We start from the raw sequence: 20,566 nt of genomic DNA on the forward strand, positions 1-20,566 counted from the left end.
GATATCTCAGGCGATCCACCAAAGCCGCCAAAAGCAAGTCGTTCTCCCGAAAACGTGGAAAAGATGCTTGAAATCCTTCGATCGGACCACTATGTGTCCACAAGACTCATCGTGGAGCTCACTGGCATACATATAAAAAGTATATACAGAATTCTGGAAAAAGATTTTGACAAACCTTCCTGAACGTGAGTCACGTCGTCTTCGTAGACTCAAGTAACGGACAGAGAAGGATAGAAATATAAGTAATAAAGGCTCAAAAGATTAAAAATCAGTTGGAGTATATAGAGCATAGAGCCGTAACAAGGTGTTGACGTTAATAATTCTATATTTGAGTTAAAAATCTACAGACGTTTCGATCCATTATAGGACCATTTTCAGTGTCGAAATACAAAATTAGTCAATCGGTTAAAAAATTATCGCATAGTTACAATAAAATTAACGCAATAGTTAAAATCGCTGTATTGTGAGTGGACGACACTGTAAAATTATAATAAAATTTTTTTTCTATTTTATGTCAAAAATAGAAATATTAACTGAACTCGACCAAATGATGTGATCCATTATGGGCAATTTTTTTATCAGCGAGAGCAGGGAGGGCAATGTCATTAGAGTGCGCGCAAGTGCAATGTAGATATCATAACATTAATGCAAGACACTCTCTGCAGACGTTTCCGGAGATGTATCCGTAGCCTTTGAAAAGTACAAGCCAAACATACATCTAATTATATATTAAAAACCGAATAAAGAAGCAGTTTTCTCGTTCAATTTAAATATATGTCTTCCACGTACATCTGTCTTCCACACAGTTAATTTATTCCATCGTTTCACACTATGCATATTTCAATAAAAACCAAATAAAAAAAGTTTTCTTGTTTTATTTAAATATATGTCTATCATAATAAAAAATTATTTTTTTCAGCTAGTATACGCTAGAGCGATGTTTCCTTGCAAAGATACATTGTCTGTCAAATCTACATACACTGCTAACGCTAGAACAATATTTCCTTGCCAAGATACATTATCTGTCAAATCTACATACACCGTTAAGGTAACAATGTAAAAACAGGTTTTATGTATGTATTAATTCCGCATTTATTTTTTTACATAAAAACAATGACATAGGGAAACTATGCTAGTTGGTATGCTTTTTTAAAATAATTTTTTTACACGTAACTAATAAATGGAATACAAGTCGCAAAAAATTTTTTTAATAGCCGTATATATATAAAACACAAAAATATAATTTTTTAAATTAAATAGTATAATTAATTTTGTTGTTTTGCATCAATGATAATTATAAGTTATTGTGACAGATCCATCAACTAATTAAAAAATGATACGCGTTTTGAATAGACATTTGCTCAAGAAGAGTCTTTTGAGGTATTAAAAATTAAGCGAAGGACCAGTTTTGCAATATCTCGACTTTTCAGAATCTTATATTTTGACCACCGACGCTCCCGGAATAGCTCGTTACATATGGAAAATTTTATCCTAAAAATTTTGACGACGCAAATTAGTTTAATTTTAGCAAATATGTCAAAATCGGACTATTCAAAGTACATTAATACTTGAATATCAAATTCTCTTATAACTCCGCAAAACCGGAAAATATAATTACATCGTAAGAAAAGGAGAAAAGACGGTTCTGACGAAAATGCACCAGGCTCTTCGAAATTAACGTAAAACGAAGATGTTCATGGTATGCAATTTCGACGTGAAATCAAACGAGCATAAAGAGCATTTGTAACTCTCATCGGCAGCAGCATACGGAGCACATAGAGCACACGTAGCATGAAATTCTGGACGACAAAGTAGCATTTAGAGCATTCACAAGTGCTCCAAAGTCGTATTTCTTCAAAAAGCAGCTCTTGGAGCACTGTCTTTTTAATATATGCAATGAGAAGGGAATCCTACAAGTGCTACGCCTATTTTTTGAGCATTTGTATGACATAGGCTTTCGCTTCGGGTTGGGATATTCAATGGGAGGACACCCATCCTTATCGTAAAGGATCCAGATTTAATTAACGATATCCTCATAAAAGACTTCCCCATGTTCGCCGACAGAGAACTCTTCACTGTTCACGAAATGGCCAAGCCGCTGTCGCAACATCTTTTCAATCTGGAATCAAAGATTTAAAATTTGCTTACAGCAGATCTTGCGATGACTATCAAAGGATGGAATCCAAATATAAAGGTTACTGTAAATAAACAAATACATTTTTATAACAGCAAATTGTAAAATGTTATTTCCCATTTCGATCTAATGAGCCATAATTCAATTTTAGCAAATATATGTCAAAATAAGACGATTCAAAGTATATAAATACTTGAATGTCGAATTCTTATAACTCCAAAAATCTAAAAATTTATAGATCTCAAAATTTAGAAAACGTAATTTTATTTTACAGTCCGTAATTGCACATTGTCTATCATATACATAAGACGTAAAGACAAATGGATTCCCGATTCGAATACTTCTCACGTGTCAAGTAAAATATATCATCAGTTGGGCAATTAGAACTACTGCATTTCTCGATTCAACCATCAAGAAAATCGCGTTATTATATTCAGATATCACGATATTTATTACGACTGAGTGATATTGAAAATAGTAATTTGTCCGTTAAATTCCTTATAATGACAAAAGTAGACAATGTCTCTTATGACACAGTTACTATGGACTGCCATTTTCGGGATTTTAATCTCAGATTCAGACATCAGAGCGGAAAATGTGACATTAGAATTAACTAATAATACTGATATGAACAACAATACAAGATTCAATAATGAAAATATGATATTAACAAACGGGCTATTAATTCACTCAACCTTCACGAATTGGTATTATTATTATGCTATGTCAAAATCAGAATTACGAATATGAGATTTGTTCGTAGTCCAGATTCAACAAGAATCTCTCCGTTTGGATACTTTGGATAATTCCATTATGAAACCTCTTATCCCGGAAACCAGCACTATTTGTAAAGTTAATTCGTTATTATCCTTTTCCTGTTACATCAAAGCCCCCGCTATATTACATATGTTGCAACATATATTGGATTACGACATTTTTTGGAATGGTATCGAGATAAAAATTGTTATGTAAAAAATTGTTATGTAAAAAATTGTTATGTAAAAAATTGTTATGTAAAAAATTGTTATGTAAAAAATTGTTATGTAAAAAATTGTTATGTAAAAAATTGTTATGTAAAAAATTGTTATGTAAAAAATTGTTATGTAAAAAATTGTTATGTAAAAAATTGTTATGTAAAAAATTGTTATGTAAAAAATTGTAACAACTAAAACAAAATTAAGGAAATATTAATAACGAAATCGCTATAAATTCAAATATCGACAGCGAACATCCGAATCCGCGACAGCGAAAATGAAGAGATGCTGAGAGTTCGAAGGTTGACATAGGTCAAGCCATACCTGCAGCGACAGCAAAATCGCCACAAATTTAAATGCCAACGCCGATCGACCAAATCTATACCGATGAGTTGAACTGGCGCTATCCACAAGTTACCGAAATGAAATTTAAGAATGAAATTCATAGTTAATGAAGCCCGGAGATTTGAGAGTTTGATGGATCATCCCTAATAAGGGGGAGAAATAGAAAAGAGAAAAGGGAAAAAACAGGACTCACTATTTGCTGGTTTAATTTTTACTCGACTGTGTCCCAAAATTTCTGGGGCCCTGTGGCTTCGTGATGGCTTTCGTCGGCACTTGTTAACACTTAGGCTTGCGGAAGTAATGCGCACAATTTAAGTTTGACACATGGTTCAAGTTTAAGCAGCTCGGAACTCAGCGTGACTGATAGTGACGGTAAAATGGTATTGATGGTAGTTCTGCGATGTCGCGGTTTACGTAGGAAACTTCAAGGGGTGGATTTTGTCGTGGGATGTGTCAGGGTTTCTGTTTTGAGGGTTTGTTGGTAAGATATTTTCATCCAGATCTTAGTTTTCGAGATTATTCATTGGTGGTGAAATATCCGATACGTGAGAGGAAAGGAAGGAGGTGAATTTTGCTCGGACGTGGGAGGCAATCAAGGGGTAAGGAAGGTAATTCCTCAGGTTTGAGGGATTGACTCTGTCAGATGATGGAGGAGGAGATGGAGTTGCGGGTCGCAGGAAATCCGAATTTGCGTGAGAAATTTCGTTTTCTAATAATTATTGGCGACACGCCCGCCGCCCGCCTGTTCCGACGATTCCGAACGTGCTTGGCGGCTGATTTCCTTCGTTTATAACTGAGAATGCGCGGATTCACTAAAATTTATTTGATTGTTGTAAATCATTTAATTATTGATAACTGCGCTGGAAGTCAACTTGACCAAGTTTCTCGATTGTTTGTGGACAATTTTTTATGGATTTGTTTATTTATCGTAATAAGAAATGCTACGGGTCTGGACGCTGACGTTAATCAGCTAACCCGAAGTAGCGGGAATGGAAGTGATACGGGTCTGGACGCTGACGTTAATCAGCTAACCCGAAGTACCGATGGTGAAAATGTAGATTAAAAGACTTGAAAGGTTAAATTGAAGGATAGAAATACGTCCAGGAATTCGAGAGTTTGAAGAAAAGACTTCCGTTCAAATAAAAAAAGAATAAAGAAAGCATAATCTAACTTATTAGTACTTGATACGAAGCTGTGCTTCGTACGGTCTGGATTAGAGTAAATTCGTTAAGGCCCTGCACCCTCGTAGAGGCTTCGTCGGAACTTGGTAGGTTTGGTCTTGCGGTGATGATGCACACAGAACTTAATAAAGCACACGTTACTGAACTTAAACTGCACGCAATAAACGTTTGCTTCGGTACTGGACCCGCAAAAAACTGAAGAAAAGACTGGTAGTCAGTAAACGAAAAATACTGACTGGAACTGGAATTGGAGCTGAACTGACGACAAGTCGCGGATTATATGTATAAGAAACTTTAAGAGGTAAATTTTGTTGAGGGATGTGTTTAGTTTTTCTGTTCAGTTTTTCTGTTCTGAGGGTTTTTGTTGGTAGAATAATGGTAATGGTTTTCACCCAGAATGTACATTTAAGTTTTTGAAATTATTTATCGGTAAGCAATGTGGGAGCGTCATCGCCTATTGTATAATTTTGATTTGGCGAAAAACTGAGTAAGTCACTGGAAAAAGAGCTTGCGCCCCTAAAATTCGACGGTGGGAGCTTTTTGACAAAACTCGCCAATAAACAGCCGTAAAAATCACTGTACTTAGCTCGTCAAGAGATAGGCGAAAACTCAAATCTACATCATGGGTGAAAAAACATCCTACCAACTAAAATCGTCAGAATAGCAACTGACACATCCTATGATAAAATCCACCCCTTAAACTTTCCTATATAAACCCTGACATCGCGGGATACGCTTTCTTGAGCTTTAGTCTTTTCTCAGCTTCAGTCAACCTCGGTATTTTTAAATCGTAATCATTTCTGCTGCTTGAGTTCCGATTCCGAGTTAAAATCTGTGCGCGAAATCTAACCCAGGACGCGGCTACATCCACATCATGAAGGGCCCGCTATCCGATTCGCAAATTCCAAAGATATCAAGGAAGTCATCAAATGTAGCGAGTTCCATTTATTCCTTTTTCTTTTTATCTCTTTATTTAAAGGTAGTCTATCGACTGTAGGATCCCCGAGAGTTCATTAAATACGGGTTTATTTCGCGGATTTACGTCAACGTTTGAGCTCGTGATGTTCTCGTTTTCGCCATCGCGGGTTTTGGGTCGATAGGCGTAGGCATTGAGGTCGTTGGCGTTATCGCGGGTCTGGCTGACTTATCGGCCTTTGACTCCCGGATTTCTTGCAAGTCCTTAAGTAAAAAATATATTTTCGTGTAAAACTTAACCGATCTCTTTTTATGCTGGGAGCAATAAAGCAATAAATTTTCTGAGATGCGATAATAAATTCCTCTAATTATATGATGAAATATAATGTTACATCCAAACCCGAGATTAGGATAAGAAAAACTGGGAAGCAAAGGAAAGGCTAACCAGAGGGGTCGGGGTACGGAAAGACGCAACTAGACGCTTAAGAATATCACCCGCAGATACACGCTCTGAGGCGCGTGGCGCGAGCCGAACGCACTTTCGATGGCTCAGGAAGGATCAACGTCCGTAGGGACGGTAGGACGACTTCCGTGAGCGGTGCGATCGTCGGTCCTCTTTCAAGTCAGGGAATTCAATCCCTTTAACTCAGGATCGGACCTCGTGCGATTTCGAGAGGGAGAAGAGTAGTGGGTTAGATGTTTTTAAAATTAATGCAGTTTCAAATTAACATTTAACATAAGGTAAACATTTTATTACGATAAAATATTCTATTACAATAATACAGGCTAGGTGAACAATAGATAAGAATTAGGCAGATAAACTGAATACAATTACAAGTGTGAATGGGGGATATGTGTGTAACGTGTGTGTGTTCTTCTCGGGTGGTACATAAGTGCGGAGGTGATCGGGCAGGATTTTTAAGGGAAAACTTATTTGGAAATGACCATCCTGCCCGCTATTATCACAATTATTTAAGGAATAAAGTTACATAAATTTAGCTAATTGTAAGAGTGCGGTGTGTGTACTAAAAACAAATAGTTAGTCATGAGTAATCATCTCGGGATGGACTACTTCTTCGAGATCGAGGGTCGAGGCGGTCGAGGAGGTCGGGGACAGACTTCGGGAAGAGGAGGGGGAACGGGAGGTTCTAGCAAGGAGGCGGGATCGGGGTTGACGGGGACCACGCGGAAAGGAGCCACGCGACAAACAGGGCGAGAAGGTGCGGCAACAGGGCGAGAAGGTAGGACGACAGGGCAAGAAAGTGCAACAACGAGGCGATTCTCTTGTGACGAACAGGGTTCTTCCGTAAAAGCTGGTGGAGGCGGTGGAGTGGGGAGTCGCGGAGGACCTGCGTTGACTGATTCCTGAGGGAAGTCAAGCTCCCTTTGCGCCCGCTTGTTCCGACGATTCCGTATATGTCTCGCGGCGGTTCGCGACCTCTTGGGGGTGGGACTACCCGAATCCACTACAAATTAGTGGATTGTTAATACTTAAGCCTACTAATTGCGGAGAAGTCAGCTCGGGTTTTGGAGATTAGAGAGACAAAACAATAGCTCGAGTCCACCGACAAGTCAGCTAACTCGAACCAATATATTATTCCGAATCCACCGATAAATCGGCCAATCCGAGAATAGCAGAAGAGATTATTCCGAATCTGCCGATGAATCAGCTAATCCGAGAATAATAGAGGTTATTCCGAATCTGCCGAGGAATCGGCTAATCTGAGAATAATAGAGGTTATTCCGAATCTGCCGATGAATCGGCTAATCCAGGAATAATAGTGAAAAAGATTACTCCGAATCCACCGATAACTCAGCTAATTCGGAATAGTGAAGAAAAAAGGGGGGGTGGAAGGATTAAGGTTTAATGTTTAACCGAGAGACTTCCCGTACACGAGAATGTATAAAGAAAAGGAACCGACATGTATGTATATAGATATATGTGTACAGGACTTACTACTTGATGAGTTCTTGGAATTCTCCCCAAAATGGACGTGGGTCTTGTCGGTGGGTGAGTCGGGATGGCTGATGTTTCGTCGGATCTCTAGCACTGACTCTAAACGTGGAATCGTGACCTCGAAACGAATGAGACCACGATTATAATACCGAACAATAGACGCAACAATATGTAGACTCAGCGGATTTTTCTTTTGCGAGAAGTCCTGTGATGTCGCGATTTATATATGAAGGTTCAAGGGATGGAAGGGGTGGATATCGTTGTGGGAGGTGTCTGGTTTTCGTTTGGGAAGTTTGGTTGACGGGATTCTTCTAATTTTTTGTTTAGAGGATTTCTTATTGGGTGAATGGTCTTCACCCAAGAGGTGGATTCTTAAGTTTTCGCCTATCCTAGAAAGCTAGAGACGGTTATCGGTTTTTCCGGCTGTTCATTGGTGAGTCTCCTCGTAAGGCCCCCACTGTCTTGTTGGGGGTGCAACCCATCGCCTCTTCCAGTGACTCATTTGTTTTCGACTATCGCCGATTTCTCTTTTATTAGGGTCCCTTATTTATCTTGCGACCCTGCTCGAATTACTGACAGACGATCCATATCCTTCTAATCTTAAGTGCAATTTTATTGCAGTTTTATTGCTAACAAGGGGAACACCAAACATGGCCCCCTCCGATTCCGGCGAGTCTAACATATGTTGTAGTCCTACCCTCCCACTAATTCATGGTAAAGCGATACGACCCAACTCTCAAGCATTTATTATTTTAACAGAGAAATTAATATGTTTTAATTACAACATTTATTATATTTACAAATTATTTAATTAATTTATTTGCTTTGCAATAAAAGTTGTGTAATTGTAAATTATTTAATTATAAGTTTTACTATGCAATAAACATTTAATTAAAATTTATGTATTATACAATAAACATATTTAAATTTATTTTTTACTTTTGCCACGATTTTAATTTTTGTATCAGCAACGAATTTTGACTACAGAGAAAGTTTCCTTCTTGGTACGGGTATCTGCTATTGTGTAATCTGATATACGCGCTACCTGAGAACTTGTTTTCTTTGTGTGGCTGGGGTTGTTGAAAGGTTAGGTTAGGTCGTTAGACCGTTGAGTTCATTCAAATCGAGCAAGAGCTAGCGTTCGGAACATACAGCGTGTAGTGCAAAAAGTGAAAAAATATTGTCAGAAAAATGCAAGAGCCAAGTACTAGTGAAAGTGTAGAACAGAATATATCGGATTCAAACTCGGAAGCAGAGAGCCTTGGGAAGGATGATGATATGAAAAATAACTTGACTAACGCTCTTATATATTGTAAGAGTTTGCTGGAAGCAGAAAATCTGCTAACAAATACACCACCAGCACAAATATCGCACGCTTCTATCGCTATGGGCGAAGCAATTTTTAATAAAATTATGTTTATGTTGGACGATCGCAAAATAATAATAGATGAAGATCTAATAGGTGCCGAAGATATTGACATTGACAATGCAGAAGAATATGAGAAGGTATGTTTGAATTTTTGCTAATATTTTTTGTGTTTTTTTATTTCTTGAGTCAGCGTAATAGATAAAAATAATATAGCATGCAATGCAATTCCTTTGCTTATAGTGTATACCTCGTGAAAGTCCAGAATTCCAGCCAGAATTGCCATTTTCTCGCGATTATGAATATATACCATTATCGTATAAAGAAAAAGCAGTTGCTCTTGCCGAGATGCATCCGCAATGGACTTTAAAAACTTTACAGAGGCAAGGTTGCCATAAGTTAAAAAATAAAAAAATGCTGCGTATATGGAAAGAAGATGTTAAACGAGGAGGAACAAAAATTGACAAATGGAAATACATTGAAACGCAAACATTCGAACACTTTACAGAAGCAAGACAGTGTCTTGAGCAGGTATAATTTTGGAAAATATTTATATTATAAAATTTTTATTATAAAATATTTATATTATAAAATATTAATATTATCAAATAACGATTTTAGAAAAGTACATTAACATCAATTTTTAGATAACAACAAGAACTCTACAGCAATGGGCGATGGCGACAGCTTTTCCATTATTAAATGATAATTTCAGTTTTTCTGCCAGCTCTAGTTGGACCGATAGATTCAAACAGAAGTATAAAATTCGGCAAAGGAAAATAACCAGATACATAAGCAACAGAGATCACGCAACCTTGGAAGAAACTTTGGAGGCAGCAGAACGATTTCAAACACAAACGAGGGCAATTATGCCCGAATTTGATTGTAATTTCATTATTAATACGGATCAGACGGGATGTCAGTACCAAATTCCATATAATAGATCGCTCGCACCAAAAGGCTCAAAGACCGTCCTTATCAAAAAGAAAAGCTTGCATAATATTTCTCATTCGTATACTGCACAATACGCCATAACTGCATCGGGCAAAATGTTACCTGTGGTTTTCTTGTGCATGCAGGAATCGACAGGAAAATTTGGTCCGACGGTGCAAAAAAAAGTAGATACATTAATAAGCGAATATAAAAACGTTTTTGTTTCGTGTTCAAAGTCGGGCAAATTAACAAAACATATATATACCGACTATTTAAAATATTGTTTGTCTCCGTATGTTGTAGACAATAAATTTTTGTTATTGATAGACTCGTGGGGAGGTCAAACCGATTTAACATTGTATGATGATATTTTCGAAGATGAAACAAATAGAGCATCGTGTACTGTTAAGGTGATTCCTCCGAAATGCACCCCTCTTTGTCAGCCGTGCGATGTATATTTTTATCGACAGGTAAAAAATTTTATAAAGCGATTGCAAAATTGTTCATTTTTATTACAACAGCAGCGAGAAATCGGTACTCGCGAGGACGCAATAAAAATACATTCGCTGCTGTTACATCAATTGAGCGCTCCCGTTTTTCAACCGATGCTTTTATATGCTTGGTACGCATCAAAATTAATAGAAGAGAGGCCAATATTTTTAAATATGAATGATATTTGTTTTCCCATAACAGTAGTAAAAAAATTGTGCATCTGCAAAAGTGTAGGTTTTATTCAATGTGCTCATTGTAAAAAGATATTATGTTTTGAATGTTTTTATGATAAATACCATCCTAAAACATGTAATCTGTCTCATTGTGAATCTGATTCCGAAAGATGAATAATAAATTTTGATTATTAGAAATAAAATTTTTATGAGTTTTATACATAAAAACAGTCTAATTTTTTTTTGGCTTCCTTTGTATACTTTCCTTTTTGTAGTATTAAATGTTTATTGCATAGTAAAACTTATAATTAAATAATTTACAATTACACAACTTTTATTGCAAAACAAATAAATTAATTAAATAATTTGTAAATATAATAAATGTTGTAATTAAAACATATTAATTTCTCTGTTAAAATAATAAATGCTTGAGAGTTGGGTCGTATCGCTTTACCATGAATTAGTGGGAGGGTAGGACTACAACATATGTTAGACTCGCCGGAATCGGAGGGGGCCATGTTTGGTGTTCCCCTTGTAAGTGCAAACAGAAACTTCCGCCACGTGCTCTTAAGATTTCTAAAACCACGTGTTAGATTTCGTTTCTGTTTGCCGGAGCATCGCGCGGGCAATTTGAGCTAGTCGCGTGATATAATACAGATCCCCATCAACCCCTGTCTGGAATTAAGGACCCCTTTTACGCGTCGTGTCGCCGGGTTTATAGTTATAAGCCCGACAAGGTTTATGTGAATTTGGTCACCATATGCCCCGTCTGTCAGCAATTTGTCATCTGGAGGGTTGCTTTTGGTTGCCCAAGCAAATAGGTGGTTGATCGTAAAAAGGGAATGTGAGGAGATCGAAGCTCACTCGCCGATCGATAACCGTCCGTGCTCAGTTTACTCATCCCTACCTTAAGAGATATCTTAAGCGCTTAATAGGAATTTCGAATTAAATCGTGGAGTTCGCAGGACGTAACAATAACATTACTAGGAATTTTCAATAAAGAATTTTTTGTAAACCCTTAAGTAAAAGAATATGTTTTCGTGGTTCGAGTTCGACCGGTTCGCTGTCACCTTGGGCTCGTGACAATTTCTTTTGTTCGTTATACTCCCGAGCGGGTCTGGGGAAGATCGACCACTGTTATATCAATCAACCCGGTATAAGTAAAATTATTTTAGTAGACCGGAGGTTCCACCCCCTCAAAAACGGAATCTGCACGCGATCATCAAGCGTAGGAGAGATCCTCGAAAGCGAGTACTAGAATTTCTCCGCCCAATTTTTTTGCGGTGCAAAGTTCGCAAACAACCCCAAAGAAAATATTGGTGTTTTTCCAAAGTTCAAAATGGATAACAAATTACCCAATCTAAATCAACCACCTCAAGCTGCAAGACAACAAAAACGACCAAAAGTGTACTTGAGAAAACCTGAAAATCTAAATACTGTATTGTAAAGCAACCCAAAGATAAACCCCCTGGAAATCCAAAACCTAAATATTTCTAAGAAATGAAGGAACAGCAAAAATCTAACCGATCCCTTTTTATGCTGGGCGTCGACGCGTTGGTCGACGAGATAATGATGAACGAGGAAGAAGAAGAAGTTTGAAACGCTGAAGAGATCCAAGTGGTGATGGAGGAAAAGGCTTATTAAAAGCACGACACTATTCCGTATTATAATTATATAAAGTGATTCTTATCGAATTATGGCAGGTGTTAATTATGACGAGAATATATGCCCTATATGTTTAGAGGCATGGTCTAACACAGGCGAACACCGTCTGTGTTCTCCACATTGTGGTCATCTATTTGGACAAAAATGTATTGTGAAATGGCTACGCGACTCGACTTATTGCCCACAGTGCAGAGCAAGAGCTCAATCAACCGATGTGAAATTATTGTACGCAAATAAGCTAACAGCAGTCGATACTGCTAAATGCGACGAGTTGCAGAGTAGGTTATCTACTCTGGAATTTCAAAATCGTACTTTACGAATAGCATTAGAGCGTGCTAATGATTGCATTGCATTATTACTTTCCAAACTGGAAAGTAATTAGACTTACTTTTTTTACCACGGTTAATAAAAATACCAACCTGCCTATAAAAGGTTAATTCGGCGGAATTAACGCACGGTCCGGCAGGGCTATCGTTTCGTCCGGTACGGATTTTTTATTTAGAAGAAGAGAAGAAATTTACATGTTTCTCTGCAACCTTCATCAAACGGTTATTTCGAATACTTTCTTTGGCGTAGTCAGTATGTCACATTTAGTAAGACATTCTCCGTGATATAGTGCGGATATAATGGCAGCTGGACAACTTATACATATAACATATTGTAATTCGATTATGGAGCACTGTAGGCCTTTACGTTTCGGTAGAATAAAGTGCTATGTCAATCAGTGTCAAGAAATTTCTAAAAACAAATTATTTTTAGAAGCACACTTATTCCATACACATAATATATTTACCACGAAAGGCAACTTTATATGGGGAGACGAATCCAGCATGCCAGACCGATATTTCACACACAAATGCAAGCATTGGAAAGTGCACAATTTGTTCATCAGTGTTGCGTGTATATAGAAAGAATTATTTACTGGAGCATCTGGAACGACATCGAGAAGTAATAGCTGCAATACAAAGAGAAATAACAAGTAGTTGGGTATCGAAACATTTAACAGTCAACCCGAGAGATCGTAAAACAACTTGCAAACATTGTCAGTTTTCTACTAAAACAGTTAATGGAATAAATTTCTTTAAAAGTCATCTGGATAACTGCTATCGCAAACTACTATCAGAATTAGATGCAACGATACAACAACCTGTAGCTGAAGAAAATTATGCATCTACAAGTTCCCATCATGATAATAGACATAGGCAAACTTCTGGAAATCAAAGAGATCAGCAGAGATCCGCACTGAGTACTTCTACATCAATGAGTGACGACAATTTTCATGGGATTATGCAGCATCGAAGTGAAACAGCAAAAAATATTAGTTATCCATATTTTACGACTAAATTTAGCTAAATTTTTTTCCGTAAACGTGTATGTACTACCTGGGTCAAGTTCTTGAGGGCAATGCGACATTGACAATAGACAGGAAAACGCCGACGTGTGACGAAGTAGTCAGTAAACATTTTCTTTTAATTTTAGTATACATATATATTTCAGTTTGTCATTAATATCAAGTAATTAGGTTTTAGATACCTACGGACTTTCAATATTTAACATCAAAGACCATTCTACTGGAAAATATGTAACTAGAGATATTGAAAATCCTAATGATAACTTTGGCAGTAAATATACCATTAAGCTACCAAATGTGAATACGTAAGTATAGAATATGTTTGACAAATACATAGATTTTCGAAATTATTGATACAAATATTTTATATATATACATATATGACGATATCGTATTTTCAGGTATACAATTCAGATTAAATATGAAACATGTAAAGACTCTCCTGCACTGTATTGGCTAGAACCTCATCAAACTTCCGATGGTACACATCCCCTCTTAATAGCTAACAGCAAGGTGAATTGTAAAAGAATAATTTAGTTCTTTTACATCAACGTGTATTGTACTCACAAATCAATATTTTCAGATGCCAGAGCTATATTTTCCTGTCAAGATACACCATCAAATAGAATCGCATTCGATTCGGAGGTAAGAATTTAAGCACAGTATGCATTTCGTATTTATTTGTAAGCACAGTAATGTCTGATTGATTGACATTGATTTTAGAACGTCCTTCGACGTTGTCCGATGCCCAGTTTTCGCTTCTAGGCTTTTTAGTAATTTTTTCGGTTTTTCAGCGAGATAGGGAACTAGCCTATCGTCGCAACCCCCAACCTGAGGGACCATTCTGGACCAACTGGTTAACGTCTCTTCCGAAAGACGGAGCCCAGTTTTCTCCGCACGGGAACTGTCTTCTCGTGCGCGAGAGGGTGCAGCTTTTTTCGGAAAATTAATTCCATGCTACATGACTCTAGTGGACTCGAACCCGGTTCCACAGATTACGAGTCTGGCGCTCTACCACTAGAACACACTGCTCCCCAAAGAAGTAAATATACTTTTCTATATTCAGATTGTTTTGTAGTTGAGTAACATATCGCGCACGTATCTCGCAGGTTTCTCTGGCTGCGCTTGTGTATCAAAAGTAGATGGTTAGAAAACGGACAAATATAAACGGACGCTTTAGAGTTCGCCTGCAAATATTGTATGCCAAAATATGCCTGCCCAATATTCCGCGATTTGTACGACTTGGACGAAGAAACTCTTAACTTGGCCATCTCATGGTTTATGGATGATAAAAAACGTATTAAAATATTTTCCGAAACCATAAAAGAATTGGAATCCATTCTTATTCCATAATACAATATGATTATTCAACAAATATCCTATATATATTAACTGACGGAAGATGATATGTCAAAAAGAAGTTAACATAAGTTGACTAATGTCCTGATTGATACAATGTAATTATACGTTGTTAATATTCTATGACATACAGGTCTACAGCAGATTTGCGCTTTTCGGTTGATATTGCTTACTGTTAACCTCACTCCTCTTGTTTCGTAGCACATATGTTGTTTACGGAGCTATAAAAGGTTCGAGCTAAAAGAGCTATTAACGCACGGTCCGGCAGGGCTATCGTTTCGTCCGGTACGTGACTTAACTCCCAAGGACATATGGGGACTCATAAGTTCGGTTGCGCAAAGTGCCGGTGTCAAATAAATTAACTCGTGAGGACGTCGCTAAGCATTTGATTTTACAAGTCGGGAACACTGATAATTTGTGTCTCCCTCGTTACCTCGTAGTGGCACGGGTTTATCAGGAACGCGTTAATCTGTGTACGGGGGTGTTGCACGAGAGGTGGAATTTCATAAGATACCGAACTTCCTCGCTTCAGCGTGAGTTAGCGCTACAATTAACGGTATTACGATACGCGAAGAGGGATGTGGAATTCCAGAAATCGAGCTTTTTCAATGTTTTCTCGCCGCAGAAAATATTGCTATAGTAATATATAATTTTAGTACTTTTGGTCGCGACAAATCCGTTGTACGGCTGCGAGTTACTCGCCTCGTTAAGACGCGAACCTGCGTATCGCTTAAACAGAATGTATTATGAGCGTTCGCGACACTTTAACCTAATAATAAATTTAAAAGCTGAGGGTACTACGTTAGCACGGGAAGAAGTATCGCTTGGAAACGAAAATGTCAACGTGGATGCAACGAACAACCACAGCAAAAAAGTTTGCGTCGCATTTTGTTCTACGATTTTGTAACGCGACAAGACAAGACGCTCGAAGGTGCCGAGAACGTCAAAATTCACGTACCAACTCTCCATACGTCGCGCAGCAGATTTGCGAAACGTGCGCCGCGATAGACGACATGTCGATGCGATGCCGTTGGTGCGGAGTGCGCGAATTTATATTTCTTCGTAATCCAGTAAAAGATTTCGTCGATTTTGCAACGCAAACAACAAAATGTTTCAAAAAGATTATTTGCATCGCACATATAATCCGAAAGCGTTTGACGCGCAATTCATACTAAAATATTTAGTCGAGAATACGGAAACATTGTAAGAACCGCAAGTAATTTTAAACGGGACAAAAATTAAATGGTCCGTTACACCTCCGGAACAAGAAAAAACAGAAACAGATGAAGTACCGGATTATGAACCTCAAGTGTTGGGCGATGCGAGAGATAAGGATACTCCAATAGGTGTATGGTCTCTCCTTTTTACTGACGAAATGCTAAGTAAAATTGTCAAATATACTAACCCTGAGATTGCACGAAAACGAAAAAAGGGTGCAAAATCAGATTTATCTGATTTGCCTGATATTAATCTCGAGGAATTAAAAGCCGTTATAGGAATTTAAACTTTCGCGGATTACGAAGACAATATCCTAATTCTGTAGTATCATGGAGACTATATCGCTCAATTTCAAAACACCGTTTTCGCTTTTTATTATCATGTTTATAGTTTGGTGATATAAATACATGGCTACATGATGATTTAGCATCAAATCGTGACCTTTGGAATTTATTTGTATCGAATTGTCAAAAGTATTATTCGCCGGGTAATGTAACAATAGGCGAGCAGTTTCTGAGTTTTCCCGATGAATCGTCGGTTTTCTCTCCTCGTTATCCTTTTTATTATTGTACTAATAAAGGAACAAAAACCGGAGGATTCAAAATTATTACAATAAATGACTCATTAACAAGTTATATGGTAAATGCTATACCTAGATGTAAAAAAGACGATATAGGAACAAAAGATTGATTCATATAATCACCGCGATCATCGAAGTGCTCCAAGCATATGGACATAGGGAGGAAGATTTAGGGGGGAAGATTTATACTTTTAATTCGGTTATTTATCGTTCTAATCACAAGCAATTACTTCTGATTAGATGTTTCTTACTCACCGGTTCGACCTTTGTCTCCGGAAAATTAATAAAAGAGACAAAAGCAAAAAAGGACGTCGACCTACGCTAGCGATAAAAGCAACTAAAAATAGAGGAGGAGGAAAATACCCCCGTGGAGAGAATCGACGATGTGGTGCAACAGAAGCAACAGGAACAACAGAAGCAAGAAGAACAACATCAGCAGGGGCAACAACAGCCGGCACAGGCCGGACAATTTAATTTTATAGAATTAGTGACAGAAAACTCGCGTCGGTCTAGGAATTTCCGGATACTCGGTAGGGAAGCTAATTTTAGAATACGTCCAATTCCCGAAGGTTTCGATACCGTGCGTTGGTTAGAAGACGCGTTTTCGTGAAATTCACGCGTATGGGTTACGTTCGACCGGGCCGGGGGATTACTTTAGAGTTACTTTAGGGTTATCTATTAATTCGGCGGAATTAACGCACGGTCCGGCAGGGCTATCGTTTCGTCCGGTACGTGACATTTTATTTATAAGAGGAGAAGAAATTCACATGTTTCTCTGCAACCTTCATCAAACGGTTATTTCGAATACTTTCTTTGGCGTAGTCAGTATGTCACATTTAGTAAGACATTCTCCGTGATATAGTGCGGATATAATGTCAGCTGGACAACTTATACATATAACATATTGTAATTCGATTATGGAGCACGGTAGGCCTTTACGTTTCGGAAGAATAAAGTGCATTGTCAATCAGTGTCAAAAAATTTCTACAAACAAATTATTTTTAGAAGCACACTTATTCCATACACATAATATATTTACCACGAAAGGCAACTTTATATGGGGAGACGAATCCAGCATGCCAGACCGATATTTCACACACAAATGCAAGTACATTGGAAAGTGCAAGTAGGAAGATAGTGAGACTCCTAAGCCGTGGTGCTCGAGGGGGGAGCGGGGCGGGGGGGGGGAACTCTAGCGCCGCGGTCCGGCCGAGGGGTCTGCGGGGGGGGGGACCTGCGTTCCCAGCATAGGGTTCGCGGGGGTGGAGGGCCTCGAGATCGCGGAGGTCCTAGTGAAGGAGGGGAGGGGGGATCAGGCGAGCGCGTCGGGGCATGTTCGATAAACAAATGCCGCCTCGCGTCGATGTTCGGCCGATAGTATTTATAAACAGATATCATTTCACACTTCAGATGCGAGCGAGCGCCTATGGCAGGCGGCTATAATTTATGACCTGCGACTAGCGTGACGCCGCGGTCCTTTTCATTTTTCTTTGTAGGAAGAGTTATCAAACGGGGGGAGGGGTATTAGGGTATCGACGAACGTCGATGACAGAATTTATAAACGAATATCATCTCGCACTGCAGATGCGAGCATCGATGGTCGACGTAGGTACTTGACCAAAAATTTTAGGCGACTTAACCGTCGCGGTACGTTAAAAAAAACTCCGAGATATATGGGGTAATAAAAAGAGAAACAATGAAACGCCGAAAAAGAAATTTAGCCTGGGAGTCTCCCGCTGCGCATGTCTAGGGTTAACTGTCGCGATGTCCTCTTTACGCATGTTGTTTAGGACAATTTATAGGTTTTTTGGCGAACATGTGGGTCACAGGTTCACTGGGTCACGGTTTTTTTGCAGCACCAATCGGTTATGACGTCGCGCGTTATTTCCTTCTTTCCTTCTTTTCTTCTTTCTTCCTCTCGAAAAGGACCGTCTTCTCGTTCGCGTTTTCTCTCTCCCTCGCGCGCGGTCTCTCGCTCCCGGCAACCGTTCGCGTTCTCGCTCACGATCGCGTATCTTTTCTTCGCCAACGATATTTAATCGTTTAGATCTTCGCGATATTTAATTTTTAATATTACATTTAAGTAAACTATATACGAAGACAGCTTAATTCTAATGACAGGGAATGGGATGAACGGTAAATGAAAAGGAAAAATCGTTTAAACTTTTTACCATATTATATACTTAATATTTATTTATCATGTGGCATGTATATAATGTTTTCTTAAAAGCGCAACCTTAAATGAAAAAGTAATAGAATAATGGGAGTTCAAGACAACTTCTTTACCTGAAACACACAAATGTAACAAGATGATTAATATAAAGCAATGTTTATTCAATATTTTTATTAAAAAGCGATTATCTTACCATTCTTCTTCTTCTTCTATGTCAAACTCATTTTCTATATTGTACAATCTACGAAACCCGTAGATGTCCTCGTTGCCGCTAGTTTGCCATAATGCGTCCCGTAGTTCTCTTTCAGCCTGCCTTTCCGACTGCATCCACTGCATATGTGCGATATTTATAAACCCTGGTATGATGTATTCCATACGCAGCTGTAAAATCAACATAAAAAATATTATTTTTTAAACACGCACACGCACGCACAAAGGAAAAAAATAATACTTACGCAATCTCGGGGGATGCGGATCCGCACCCACGACTCATCCATGTGCACCTCTATATTTAGCCGCACCCATCGCGGCCGCATCCACTAAACAAAAAGATAAACATATTAAAAAAACTCTATATTATATGTCACTATACCTTGTCACACTTCCGTACATACCATGGTGTCCCTTGGAAACATCACTTCAATGTAATTCATGGTGGAGGGAAGGCTTTCGTGGAGACGTCACAAAAAAACTTGTTTAAAAAAATCACTAACTTTTGCGAAAACAGTTTGCGAAAACGGCGAAATTTTCTTGAAACACGTCCGAACTGTTCGCGGACTCGACGAGACTGAATTTAACGACGGTTGCAAAACGAAGCGGGGGTAAAATGTCACCAGAGAAAACAATATGGTAACAGTTTAAAATCGGACAGCCCCTTACGACGAAAAGAAATAAAGATGAAATATGTCTCGCACTACAATGGCGGGCAAGAATACATAGGCGCGTTCTCTGTCGCTCGCGTCCCTTCGCTCGCGTTCTCTCTTGTTCGCATCTCTTCGTTCGCGTTCTCTCTCGCGTCTCCTCGTTCACGTTTCTTTTCTTTATAATAAATAATTGGGAGAATTGAAAGATAATAAAGTTTTTATCATATAAACGGTAATTTATTTCTCATGTGTCGCATCGTATACAATATTGTCTAAAGCATAAGCCAGTAATTCGCAATCAACAATCGAATTTTTATCAAAAACGTCGCGCAAGATTCTTGCTGCATCACATTTATCGGTTATACAATTTCTTCGTAAAATGATTACAAATTGTTTAAATTTTTCACTTACGCCATGAACATTTTGGCATAGTTGAAAATACACATTCTCGACGCAATGTTCTAGTTCGAACAAGAAGAATACGGTCGATGATTTCATATACATGGAATTATTATGCAACGTAAGTTTTACAACATTCGCATCGCGTATTTTTACGAGTTCTATACGCAGATCTCGAATCAACATTGATGAAGGTGCGGTTGACTGCAGGAGTCGTTCGATATCCGCACGTCTTTCAATTAGCGCTGTCCACGTCGTATGAGCCAACACCATCTGATTTCCTCGGTTATCACCGAGAAGTAGTTCCACAGAGGACACAGGTCCCACGCTGATTCCAATATCCAAATACTTATAAGCCGTTGATGTCAATGCGTATCGTCTGCCTAGTATACGAACCGCGCGACACTCCAACGAGATGCTGTAGAAAAAAATAATAAGATTACTTTCAAAATAATACAATTCGCAAAAAGATATAAAAATATATAGCT

General features: G+C 38.3%; 1 protein-coding gene and 1 long non-coding RNA gene across 2 annotated transcripts in view; one reads left to right on the forward strand and one right to left on the reverse strand.

Moving 5' to 3' along the window:
* Window positions 1-307: 307 nt before the first annotated feature.
* Window positions 308-20,566, reverse strand: part of LOC139781363 (uncharacterized) — a 129,606-nt gene continuing 109,347 nt past the window's right edge. The window contains exon 2 of the long non-coding RNA XR_011720514.1: window positions 308-2,119. This is a non-coding gene — a long non-coding RNA (uncharacterized lncRNA). The remainder of the gene's footprint in view (window positions 2,120-20,566) is intronic.
* Window positions 9,050-10,644, forward strand: LOC139781359 (uncharacterized). Its single transcript, XM_071720226.1, has 2 exons — window positions 9,050-9,403; window positions 9,520-10,644. The coding sequence occupies exons 1-2, from the start codon at window positions 9,221-9,223 to the stop codon at window positions 10,642-10,644; spliced, it is 1,308 nt and encodes a 435-aa protein (XP_071576327.1). The 5' UTR covers window positions 9,050-9,220.

Source organism: Temnothorax nylanderi, unplaced genomic scaffold (genome assembly GCF_030848795.1).
Source record: "Temnothorax nylanderi isolate EJ_2023f unplaced genomic scaffold, tnyl_v1.0 TNYL_tig0331_pilon, whole genome shotgun sequence".
Lineage (NCBI taxonomy): Eukaryota > Metazoa > Arthropoda > Insecta > Hymenoptera > Formicidae > Temnothorax > Temnothorax nylanderi.

Coding starts and splice junctions, on each gene's coding strand:
- LOC139781359 (XM_071720226.1), top strand. CDS start 9,221: ATGCATCCGCAATGGACTTTAAAAACTTTACAGAGGCAAGGTTGCCAT. Junction 9,404..9,519: donor CAAGACAGTGTCTTGAGCAG/GTATAATTTTGG, acceptor ATCAATTTTTAG/ATAACAACAAGAACTCTACA.